At 34.3% G+C, this 13,421-nt stretch overlaps 1 protein-coding gene across 1 annotated transcript in view; it reads left to right on the top strand.

Annotated features, from left to right (window-relative positions):
• The first annotated feature begins 1,153 nt into the window (after positions 1–1,153).
• The window catches only part of LOC103775843 (diphthine--ammonia ligase-like), a 54,652-nt gene continuing 42,384 nt past the window's right edge, over positions 1,154–13,421 (top strand). Inside the window, exons 1-2 of the mRNA XM_008943312.1 lie at positions 1,154–1,201; positions 11,835–11,908. Coding sequence (XP_008941560.1) covers positions 1,154–1,201; positions 11,835–11,908 — 122 coding nt within the window. The remainder of the gene's footprint in view (positions 1,202–11,834; positions 11,909–13,421) is intronic.

Below are 13,421 nucleotides of genomic sequence, written 5' to 3'. Positions count from 1 at the left end.
AAAACTGTGCAGCCTTCCTGCCAGCTCAATGTTTGCCATAGTAGCCTACAGCTTCCCATTAGAGTAATACCAAATGAGGTGAAGTAAATCTTATATCCTCATACATGCCTTTCTTACACATTTGTTATCAGATAACTTTGTATTCGAATAACTCAGCCACTACAATAGTCTTTCCTATAATACTTGCTTTATTTTAAAAATCCAGACCTTGACACTTTGAGAGAAAACACAGATTTGAACTAATAAAAAAAAATACAAAGTGAAAGTAATGGGGAATTTTTTTTTTTTTAAATTGTCCATCAACAGTTAAAATTTTTGATTTACTAATCAGTCAATTACTCTACACATACTTCAGCATTATAGTTTTTCTGACAATTCAGCATGTACATTTTACATTAGTTATAGAAATAACATTCATATCCAATAACATGACACAGCAGAAATGCAGATGTGAATTAAGTGTAAAAGTCAAAGTTAAGAATCTTCAGACTTACTGATGAAATTTCAGCTTTGTCTTAATAGCACTGTCAGGTTAAAACTGTGGGGTTTTGTGTATATCGTCTTAGATATTCAAGTACTTAAAATTAACGTGTTCAGCATTACAGGTGAGTAGTCATGAACACTTTCGACAATGTTTACATGACTTGCTCAAATATTACATTGACTAATTTTATAGTTTGGTCAGCTTTGAGGGGAAGTTCATTTCTGCTTACAGAATGTGCTGTTTTGCTCCAGTAGAGTATGCTCCAGATGCTATTTCTGTTATTGCCTTGAATTATCCAAACCATGCTGTGTACCCCAGATAACAAGAGCAAGCTGTAGAGTGTGTTCAGTATTTGTTTTGTAGATGCTGGATTTGTGTCTTGTTTGTCTTCATTGTGGAGGAGTAGATTGCCATTAGCATCTAGAAATTGGTCCACGTAGAGACTATGTGGGTGAAAGCAGCACAGAGCAAGGAAAAAAAAAGATTGTGTGTATATTCAAGAACTGAAGTTTATAAAGGTTGACTTTTAGATATCTTACAGTTTGTTAAAGATACTATCTTAAAGAATAAATCCAAGAGCAAAATTCTGCGTTGTTTGAAGTCAGAGAGTATGATGCAAGGGGACTGAGTTGCTTCACCTAAATCATGAATCTTCTCTTGACTAGAAACATGCGGACTAACATACGAAAGTCTGTTGACCATCTTTTTCTTGTTATAGTAAGTGGTTTGTCTTCAGCAAAACATTCTTCTGGAACATAGTACTATAGGCCACTACCTGCCTTCATAAGACACAGACTTTTTTTCATTCCGAAGAAGCCATACACGATTGTATACGTTGTTATCTTAAAAACCTAGTTTTTAAGTTTGAATCTCAGTGGTTGACTACTAATTGAAGATAAATATGTAAGAGATGTTTATAAATTTGCTGTGTCTTTTTGTGTTATAGCTGTTGATATAATTGGTCTCGATTGGAAAATAGTTCCACTTACAATCACCAACACTTATAATATCCAGTCTAGTATGTGGACGGAAACATGTATGGTTACTTGACTGCATTGTGGTTGTTCACTGACATCTTGTCGTTGCAATGTAATGTCTTTTATTCAATCTGGAGTTGACTGTTCGTGCTAAATTTGGTTATTAAGTTAAGTAATCAGTCTTTGTTGAGGTAATTTTATAAATAAGATTTCCTGAAAGAAGTGTCTGCAGGCAAGTTTCCTCTGTAATTATTCGACCATTTAAGAGCTGGAAGTCCCAAAGGTGAAGCAGACATTTACGTGAAACCAAATCTATGTGGAAAATGCTTTTTCTTTTTTTTTTTTTTTTTGTCCCTGTCAAAGACTTTGTAGCTTCTGTTGATGGCATGAAGGCATCTTGTGCACTCAGTTGACTAGTATGAAGAAAAAAACCCCATAACCCTACAGTTCTGTAGGCAAGTCCCTACGTAACCTTTGCAATAGTGGATAAGTGCATAAGATATTAAATATAACTGAATGCAGTGGTTTAGCATGACTTTTTTACTGGGAAAAAAAAATGAAACTATATGTCTCAATATTTTGGAAAAAAAAAAAAGTGAAATAGTATGATAGCTAAAAGATATCTGAAATGCTGGGGTTTGAACCCCGAGCCCCAAATTAAGGTTGACATGTGGGTGATTCCCACAGCCCTTCATAGAGAGGTGGTGAGTTTGCCTTATAGCTTCCCCCCAGGGTGCGGCCGGCCCTGCAGGGAGAGCCATAAGGGAAATGAGCCCCAGGGGTCCCGCACTGAGTTGACAAAGGTCAGGTGTCTGCTTGGGGATAAAAGCTGGGACCACTGGCAGGGAGTCAGGAGTGTCTGTCAGTGGAGTGCACTCCTCAGAGCTTCCTGGTTCAGGGCAGACCTCCTGACTCTCCCTGGAGCTGGGCCCCAGTCTGTTTAGACCTTTGTGAACAGGGGCTGATCGGGTGAGCGTTGCCATGTGGGCACCTTTGTCGTATATGTTTAACTTTGTGACCTGGCTGTTTCCCTTGCCAGCTATGGGCAACCTCGTGTCTCTGTTTGTACCACCTGTTGTGGGCCGAGTCACATCTTTTGTGGGATTGTTGGGGGTGGCGTCAATTATGTACCAGCTGACTGACTTGTTTGTACCCCCAGTGGTCATTCATGTTACAATGTTTTTGCTTACAATACAGTCTACTTATTGGTTTCTCTTCCTGCTGTTTGTGTCGTTCCTGTTAGGCCTAGTCGTTGGCAGAACAATACCTTAACTTGTTTGTGTTCTATATAAATAGTTATATATGAGATAATTTTTTAAAAAATCATCCATTAATGATTTGTAATTCCTAAGACTAATTGTTCACTTTGTAAATGCAGCTAGACAGAGTATCAGTATGTCAGGAAAACATGCATTTATGGTATGATGTATGGCTATAGTGGAAGATTTTCCTAGTTTTCTGTTTCTGCTATTTAGAATTGAATTCTAGCCTTTTGAACTGCAGTATTTCAATACACCTCTGCTTGATATTGGACTCTAGGAATGGTATTTCTGTCTCTTTTGCTCCTTTTCTCCTTTTTCATTCTTGGTGGTATGTGCATGTGCATACAAATGTGCCCTTGCACTATCTCCCTGAATCTTTGGTGCTTCTAGGTAGGGAGAGGACCATATTCTAATTAAATGTGGTTATTATGAGATTGTGATTAGATACTGAAAGCTGTGACTGAGAGCTGATGAATATCCCCCTACAATGAATTAATAGAAAACGCTGTGTGTGTGTGCACACAGTATTTCAATAATTTCATTTGTAAAACTCTTGAAGTTAGGCCATCATTTATGTGCGAAGGTGGTGATATATCTCTCTGTGCCCTATGCAGAGCATTCATAAAAATGAATCTAATTAGATTTTAAAGTGGCTTAGTTACATAGTACCATATCCTTGTATAGATACAATAATTTAAAAGTAATTTACTTTTAAAATGAGTTAAGCTAAGCCCACTGAAGACTACTGAAGTTCTTAATGAGAGTGTTCACATAGAGGTTTCCTGTGAATCTACATTAAATTAATTTCCACACCTGGTTTTGAAACTACTTCTTAAGGAATGAAGGCATATAAACTATGTGCTTTGCGGTCTGTAAGAGGAGAACAAAAGTCTCAGATGATGTGTAGTGATGTGTAAAGACCTTGATTCCTAGCTAGTCTGCAGAACCCTAGCAAACAGTGGTTTTCTAGTCTGAAATAGAGTTATATTCCTGTGTCTTAAGGATATAACCATACTGTCTTTGATTACTTTCAGCTGCCTCTGACAGACATATCAAAACAAAGAAAAATAACATACTCTGAAATCATTCTAATCAGAGATCTTAGAATACTTCTCAAATTATAAGACAAAACTCCTATGTAAGAATTTTCCACTTAAATAATTGCAGAAGCCTGAAAGTCCAGTTACTGATATATATTATCAATGACACACCTGCAAATATGTTGTGATTTAATTTGAAGATTTGCAACTGACTGATAATCATTATTAAGACACAAATGACTTTAAGCTTTAATTTAAGCATGTGTACCAGTTTTATGTTACTCGTGCAAGCTTCAAGGACGATATTAATTGGAAAGACAATTTCATTTAGAGATTATCTATCTTGTATCTTGGTCATAAAATGAACTCTATTGTGGCAAAGTTGTGAAGCAAATGTTAAAAATTAAACCTAATTTAACCTTTTTTCAGCTTCTTACATAGATTTGTTCTAATTGGTAAATTTTTAGGGATATTCTGCATTTTTCTGAACGAGAGTGTTTTTTTCTTGCAGTACATGTGAACAGACATGTAGGCACAGGTCTAGCACTTCCTTTTTCTTTCTTTGATGCTATTTTGGCTGTTGTATGCAATATGTCATTTAAGGTACATTATTAAGATGGTGAGGAGTTCTGTGCAGAGGTATGCTTAGCAATAACCTTTACTCATAATGTGATATTGTCTGTATGTCTTATTTTGTTCAGCTTTCTCTGGGGCTGATGAAGCCTAAGGCTGCTGTTTCTTTGAGCTGCTGATAATTTTTTATCTGATTAACTGACACATTTTGTTGAAATCAGACACAACCCTTAGGCTGGGCATGGATTTAATTTTAAAAGTATCAAAGGTTTGCCCTGTGTGCTGTTTAATCAGCATGTTTATCAGGCAAAGAAAAATTACTGGAAGGACCATAAGGGAGACGGTTATCTTAAGGAGCAGTAACTTGGGAAATTGATCATAACTCCAAGGTAATTTACAGCTAACTTTTACATTCATGAATATAACATTTCCCCCTAATAATTACAACGGATGTAATATACTAATTAAATTGAAAACATTAGCACTAATACTCTTTACTGAACTTGGAGAGGCTCAAGTAAAGACATTAAAATGTTAGATTAAAGAAAGCCTTTGTACTGATACTACTGCAACTTATGTACTTACTAGTAGAACACTTCTACCAGTACTGCATGCTACAGTACATATGTAGACATTTCCTCAAATTACCATCACTACCCTTAATTGAATTTCAGTCAATGAAATAAGAAACAAACAAATTTAAATCACAGTGTGCTAAGATAAATTACTTTTACATTTCTGTTTATATTTTACTTCAGCTGTGAACCACTATGTCACTACTGTATATGGGTATTACAGAGCCACCTTAACAACAGCATAACAGTGAGCTTACTCATGCCACTGATGTTCTGGAGCTTTCACAAAACTGTTTAATTTTTTATACTATCTTCTGATAAAAAATACAGCTAAAAGAAATTTATGATACATGGACAGCAGCAATTTTGAAATGTGTTATTCATTAAGCTGTTTAAAAATAAATGTAACTTTAAAACTATGAAACTTTAAAACTGTACATTTTATTACAGTTACAGTTGCAAAGATTGATTTGCTGTTCAAACAGTGGTTCATGACAATTATTCTTCATGAATGTTATGAACAGGAATAAATTAATGGTTATAACAAGAGAGGTAATAATGATGTAACTTAACTTACAGTTAAAACAAAGCTAATAATTCTCATGTACATAAAAATGCTGTACACTGCTGCTAAAAAATTTGTGTTGCTTAGATGCTTTTCAAAAGCTGTGTTTTATACCTGCTTTGTAAAATTAGTAATTTTGGTAGTTTTGAAGGGGAAAAATAAGTTTTGAAAACTCATACGGGAAGCAAAAAGTTGGTGACATACATATACATCTGTGCAGATCCCTGATATTTAGCCTGCAGATGTCAGCCTGCTCTATGCACGCTGCGATTAGTTTGGTGAGCATCCTGTGTATGGTACCAAACCTGATCAGATCCCACATTAGAAGATGAAGTGCAGTACTCAAGATCTGGCACCATTCATTCTGGGTTTGGTTCTCTGTTAACCACAATCAGCTCAACTGAAACAAGATCTTATCTAATTGCAAGCTATCCAGTAACTCTTCTGATATCTAACGGTGAATCCAAAGAAGAAATAGTTTTCAGTTAGTACTTTTTCCATACTTCAGGTGATCATAGAATCATAGAATCCTTTAGGTTGGAAGGGGCCTCCAAGGTGATGAGCTGAATGCTCTCTGCAGGAAGGCTTTATGTAAACTTTATCCAGTTGAGGACTTAAAAAAAAAAAAAAAAAAAAAAAAAAAAAAAAAAAAAAAAAACGACCTGTTGTTTTTTTCCATCCACTTTATACTCCATCCTTCTTCCCTTCAACCTTGATTTTTTGGACAGTACAGAATATGTGGATTGAATTTATTCCATTTCAAGGTATGTAAGTATATTAACTTGTTCTCCCATTTCAAAGCATGTATTAAGTGTATTGATGTTTCTCCTTGTGGAAGCTGCTGTCTGGACAGCGATGGAAGTTTGTGTTTGTTCTTTACCATCAGAAAAACTAAATGAAAAGTGATGGTGGTGAATAGCTCCCTGTCAAAAGTCTTTAAAAATGAATGCTAACCACAGCTGAAAAAATGACACACTGTACTGCCATTTCAAAAGATAATTTAAACTTAGGTATTATGAAAGGAAATAAACTAGAATAAGTGCAGAACATCTTATATGTGATTGTATACATCAGATTTAGCACAGCTTGTAAGCAAGCAGCTAACGACAGTCTTCTGTTCCTTGGTTGCTAACTTCAAGATAAATTGTATACATATGTACACATATATACATATATATATGTACAGACATGCATATTTATGTGTTTGTTTGTTTATATATATATCTGCATTCATACAAACAACTCTTCAAACAAAACCTGCGAGTAACATACCTGATATTTAAATTTCAAGTTTGGGCCATTGTTCCAACAGTTGTTTAATGTAATTTCTGTAACCTTAAAGATTATAATAGCTTTTAAAATTTCTTTACCATAGGATGTTTTTGGAAGCTCCTAGAATTCTGGACTAGAATTTTTAAAATCCCAAACAAATAGGTCTGCTGATCAGTTTGTTTAGTATAGATGAAGTACTGTGTTTGTTTAAGAACAGCACTCTTAAGTCTCTACTTCCAGGTTTGTTTGTTTGTTTTTTTTTTTTTAGTTTGAGAGAGTTTTCTTACTTACTAACTTTACTGAAGTATATATTTTGTGAGACTTTGAAAAAAAAGAATGAAGTTTTTTTACATTATCATGTCTATTGTTCTATGTGCTTATTAAAAAATGCATTGGGCAAGTCAGTTGCCGTATTCATGGATGAAAAAGATTCTGAGAATCTGTGTATCTGGAAAATGATGAAAAGAAATCCTACAGGTATTCATTTCACTACATATTTTTCTTTATGAGTATCGCATATTTTTTGAAGTTTATGGTACTGTCATCTTGTATCTCTGATACTTGTATCTCTGATATTTATTTCTCATTCTTAGAGAAGAAAGATATATAATGGAAATTGTCATGGTAACAACAGATTGCCATGCACTGTAATAAATATTAAAATGATGATGGTAAACATGTTATTTGTTTTGGTGAGGAAAGAAAAGTTGAGCATTCTCAGGTTACGTTCTAGGCCAGCGTGGCTGGGATTGGAGCAACCTGATTCAGTGGAAAGTATCCCTGCCCCTGGTGAGGGGACTGGACTAGATGATCTTTAAGTTCTCTTCCAGCTCAAACCATTCTATGATTCTATGGTAGAGGAATATGGAAAATGGCATATGGAATATGTGTATTTATGTATGCATGGAGATTAATCTAGTTACGAGACAGTTGTACAGCTCTGTGTTTGTATCGGATGCTTCAAACGGAACTTAGTTCATAGGGTAGTTTGGCTCTGGTAACTTAGAATAGAACAATGAAAATTATTATTAAATGCTCTGTTTTGTCTGGCTCTTCAGAATATGTAAGCACACATTTTTTAAAAATAAAGAAATAGAAAAAACTCTGATAGAACACTGGATGAGAGCTTTCCTCAGGTGTTTGGAAATATTTTCTTAAATATCATTCTCTAGCCAGCCAGTATGGCCAAACATTTAAAATTTATTTATAACTTCTTCTTGACAGAAATAGTCAGAGAAAAACCTAAATATTTCAAGTGAACCTATTAGCAAAAAAAAACCAAAACAAAACAACCCCACCATAATTATCTTCTGTTGTATATAAAAACTGGTGGCAATACAATTTCATACTGGAAAAGTTTGTGAACTTAACTATTAAAAATTATAGTAAGAATAAAAATTCAAAATAACTTTAAAATGTATTACATTTGTTTTCTTTCATATTTTAATGCTACTACGTACAGTAGACAGATGCATAAAAATAAAACAATACTTTTAAGTAGTGACCCTGGTGAGAATCTGTACGTAGTTTGTGGTCTCCGAGCTCTTCTGCTTTTAAAAAGTATTGCTGCTACTAATACTTAATAGAAGCTTAAAAACATGTGCTTTAAAACAGTGTTTTTAAATTGGTAATTTTAGTGCCAAGCCCTTAAATAGAAGTAATTTCAAAGTGTGGTCACCTCTGTTTATTATCTGTGAGACTATAAGATCTTAGAGTTTAGTTCCATGATCATGACTATTATTTGCCAAAGGGTGAAATTCAGAGCTCAAAGGTAAGAAATCCAAGGTCACTGCAGGCATTATTTGCATTGCTACATTCTGTTTCCAGAAGTTCAGCTATGTCTCAGTCTTCGAATTTGTGGCAGGAAAGAGTCCATTTTTAACAAATACAGTTTTTAAATGTAGTCAGTTTTAATTATTTATTATTAACAGAATATTTTTTTTCTTAAAAACAATATTTGTTAATCAAAGATACTGTATATATCATTCTTACAAGGACCTTAGAGAAATTACTTAAATGTATCTTCTCTACAGTTCTGCCTGAATAGTACATCCAATAGTTTATTTTCTACCAGTTCTTTCTGAAATATCTCACTGTTAGAGTCATCAATGCATTTTTATGGCAGATCTTGTGGATGGACCCACTTTCAGAAAAGTACTGTAATATTAAAATTAAGTGATGTGATGGGGTTCCTTTGACTCCTGTTGTTCTTTCAGTAGATGGTAGTACTAATTGCAACTGTGATGGCAATCTAAGAATTGACTTTCATGTGGATCAGAAAAGAGTGTTTATCTTTGCATCACGATTAAATGATGATGGCAAGAAAATTTGAAATTATTTTCTGGCTATTAACAACTAAGGACTATGCTTTGCAAGAACATATGTTCTGTATCTTCAACTACAAAAAAGAGAACTATCAAGAAAACATAGAGGTGGATGTCTATACAAGGAAATCTGTAATACACACGTAGAGTTAAATATACTTTAAATTATATACTGTGTGATGCTAAAAGATTTTTTTTTTTTTTACCTGGTGAAGTCCTGTAAATTGGAGCAGGCAGGGAGTTATAGCAAAATCTTACTGAAATCAGAAGGAATGGTCACAGTCTTACCATTAAGTCTGTTATGTTTTCAACATGTTGTGATGGATTCAGCCAGGAAGGTCAACTGTACTGTTACCGTATCTGTATAAAGTCTTAAAAAATCTCAAGGATTTGGTGGTTGGTATTCTGTTCGTGACTTTCTGTTAAATGTGGTTCTTCATAAGAACAATTTGATTTGTGTCTTAATGGAATCTGAAGAAAAGTAATGATTAGGTTAGAGTCAGCTCTGTTTAGTACAGTGTAACACTAATGTATTCATCTGCTGTTAATTTAATGAAAGCAAACCAATTCTGGTAATCTCAATAAGGAGAAAATCTGAGTCATTCTTTGTTTTCCCAGATTTTGCTTGTGATCATTGAACCTAGCATGGTCCATAATAACTAATAAATACTTAGCATTTGAACAGGCTTGATAGCTATAATGCCAGTAGTAGTTGCCACGTTGGTAGCTAGCTGCAGATACCCCACACAGATCCCATGGTTCTTGACATATTAGATGTGCTGTACCCTTTGCATTGTTATGCTACCTTATATGAAGTAGTAGTAATGAAAAAGGATTTAACATTTAAGTATCTCTAACACTGTGAGGCTATGGAGGTGACTATAAAGTTCTTTGTGGGTTTGGTTGTTGTTCTCTGGATCATAGGCTAAATCTGCTTTACTCTTCCTTTGCCATCAGCTCTGAGTCTCCAGTCTGCTTTATGATCATATAAATGTGTGGTTTTCTGGTTTTGTCTTCCCCTATTCATAATTTCTGCAGAGTTGAATACTCTCCCTATCTATGAAGACATTCAGTTTTATGACCACGTATTGTCTTAGTCTCTGATAGTCTGGATGAACTTCACAGCAGGAGCTAAGGAGAAGCCTTAGCCATTCTGATTCTGTGATTCCATTCCAAATATATTATAGTGAGTTGAGTGGAAAGGGATACAGGCTGCTTCATTCCTTCATACAGAAAGATGTTTGAAGTGTTCCAAATGTCCACTTGGAAATGTGGACAGTTAATATTTAATGCATTAATTGTTCAATAATATTGGTTCATGATGTCAGATCCTCTGCATCGACCACTTCATGATTATATACCTTTGAGGGATATATTGCCTGTGATTGATTGTTCGTGTAAGCAGAAATAATGGTGCTGGACATGTCTGATGATATCTGAACATTGAAGAGCCCAGTGAAGGAATTGTTAGTGTTAGATTTTTAACACTGGTTCACGACAGTCTTCTCACATAAAAATATAGACAATACTTTGATGTCATGTTTTCCAAGACTGTTATGCAACTTAATGTTACAATCTGTCTAAAAGGAACTTTGAAGAATGGAACTCAGGTGCAGTTGTAGCAGGTAAATTGCCTGTCAAAACTGCATGGAGCAAAGGAGTGGGTGGAAAATGTTTTGGATATACTTTGGATCCAGGAAGGCTTCAATAATCACTTTATCAAATTTATTTAAAGAAAAGTCTACTTACAAAACTGTGCTAACTTTTTAAGAAGTGTAATTCTAGATGGGTGAGGTGAATAAATTGAAATGTCTGTGATTTGTATTTATTCTGAAAAGAGCTTTGAAATGTTGTGCACAGAAAGCTCAAAGAGAAGCAGAAGTAATATGGTTTGGGTAAAAGTAATAATAATAATGGTAATACTGGCAGTGGGTAGTGAAAAAGTGACAGATAAGCTACAATTAATTTTTATCACTGCTATTACTTCTAGATATGTGAAAAGCATCAACCTGAATCTTGTGTGATTTGGCATTAAGTTTTGTGTTAAATGATAGTTAACATTAACGATGTGTAGAAGCACATAAATTGGAAAGTGATAAAATTTTCAGATTGCTGTAGCTGGGAATTTTGATAAATACGGTGACTCTTAAATCAGAAGTATAATTGGATATTAATAACTTAGGAATTTGTTTGGGCAAATAAGACATAAGACTTAATATAAAGAACAATAAGATAACAGATTGAGAAAAGAATATCCCAAACAGAAAACAGGAATTTTCTCCTTACAATATAATTACAAATAAAACACCTTCTCCATCATTTTGTTGATAAGAAAATGAAAATTTATTTCAAATTCAGTACCATGGCAAAGACTGATTTGTTTTTGAAATTCATATCTATATTGCTGGTATTTAGTAGTAGGTGAGATAGCTAACAGCTTAGTTACAGTGAAGATCTGGAAGTAATTTTCAGGATGTCAGGAAAACTTTAGGATAAGCTATTAAATCTGATACTTTTCAGTTGCTTTGGCTCTTTCTTCTGTAAAATGGTACTTGAGTCAAGTAGATTACTGTTTTAGAGTAATAATCATGTAGTAGGTCAGCTTTGCTGCCATGTTCCGTGAAAGATCTAGCTCAGTCAGTTCCATGTGCTGGGCACAGGGAAAACAATTCTAGGTTGATTCTGCTAGTGGAGGTACTGAATCCCTCTATTGCTTAGGCCAACATATACAGCTACAATTAATATTCTGTGTCTTCTTTCAGGGTAAAGAAGGAGTGGAGGGTGTATCTGTGGGAGCCATTCTTTCTGACTACCAGAGAGTTCGAGTTGAAGATGTGTAAGAAAATACTAATCTTTGTCCATACATACGTTCTGGAAAGTGCCTTACTTCTTTGTTTTCTAACTCATATCCTGGAGAACAGACAGTTGCTTTATTTCTCATGTTCTATGATAATTACATTTGTTAATATAAATATTCTTTTTCTTTCTTTTTTTCTGGAACCATGTGTTCATTAGTAAAAACCCAGTAGAGTTTATACTGGATTTTTGGATTGCTCTTGAGGTGTCTCACGGATCTGTTGAAAATACTCAGTTTTGATACGAAACTAGTTGAGTAGGTTCATATCTTTGATTTCAACAGAAACCTCACTCAATTCTAGTGACTACAGTGTTGTGGTCAGGCATCTCTGTTTTTCAACAGAGTTTTAATATAGAGGAACACCCTGTGATTTGTTATCAGTAATTAAATGCAAGAGAATTCTCATGCGCATATCTTTACTTCCTCTAAAATCTATAAACTGATATCATTAATCAGGAGCTTTCACTTGTTGTTTCTACTTCTCTTTGAGTCTGGATAGACTGCAATACTTCTGAGTATCTTTCTTTAAAAAAAAGGATTATATAATGGGAAGTGTGTGTTTTTTTTATAGGCCAAGGTTTCATCTGGGTCTAGAAAAAATTTTCACTACATGTGTCTGATGAAAGGCAAAACCATCCTGTGTTAAAGATAAATTATCATTTCATGAGTTTGTCATTTATTTGTTGGCGATAAAAACAAATCTCTGTAATCCTTTGTGGACTATAAGAATGGTGAAGTTAATGCTGTTGCAACTTGACTCTTACCAGTAAGTTAAACAGCATGGTTGTTTTCTTCACACCTTACATAGGTAAATTGCAGTCAGAAATAACTCCATTCTTTTTCTTTTCTGTTATACTTAAAACTTTTTAATGACTGCCTGATCATGTTGTTAGATATTTTAGAAAAGATTGCTTTGGTTGATTGTGGGTTTCAGATCTTTTACCACACTCAAAAGATTGACAGGACATCACAGTATTTCAAACAGACCTGATAATTTCAAGGTCACTCAGCTGTAAAAAAATTTTACACTGATCTGTAGATTTACCCCTTGCAATAGAATTGATTCATAAAAACTGTCCTGGTTACCTGAATTCAGTTAATTTCTTAGGTCAAGTTAGGCACCTAAATTAACTATTTCAGATTCCGAGTCGCTACACATTTCTATTAATTTCACAATTTACTGCTCTGTTTCTAATCTGTTACTAACCCATCAAGATTATATGAGTGCTAACTGTGGATTTACATGTCAACATTAAACACCCGTTTAACTATAAAGTTGTGACACTAATACTAGTGGGTGTGTGTAACATATGGGAGAAAGCCCATATATTAGATGAAAAATTATAATTGGAAAGTTAAATGTAATTTTTGAGTGCTCTGAGCTAGTTAAATGTTTTTAAGTTTTTCAGAAACTAGACATTACACATTTTTTTGCCAACTGGTGGTTCTTCACAATTTGCAGAAGGGTTACCTATCAATAATGCAAATTAGT

The sequence above is a fragment of the Merops nubicus genome, unplaced genomic scaffold (assembly GCF_000691845.1).
Source record: "Merops nubicus isolate BGI_N331 unplaced genomic scaffold, ASM69184v1 scaffold2587, whole genome shotgun sequence".
Classification (NCBI taxonomy): Eukaryota; Metazoa; Chordata; class Aves; order Coraciiformes; family Meropidae; genus Merops; species Merops nubicus.
The sequence above is the reverse complement of the archived record's forward strand: the minus strand, read 5'-3'. Positions and strand labels throughout refer to the sequence as shown.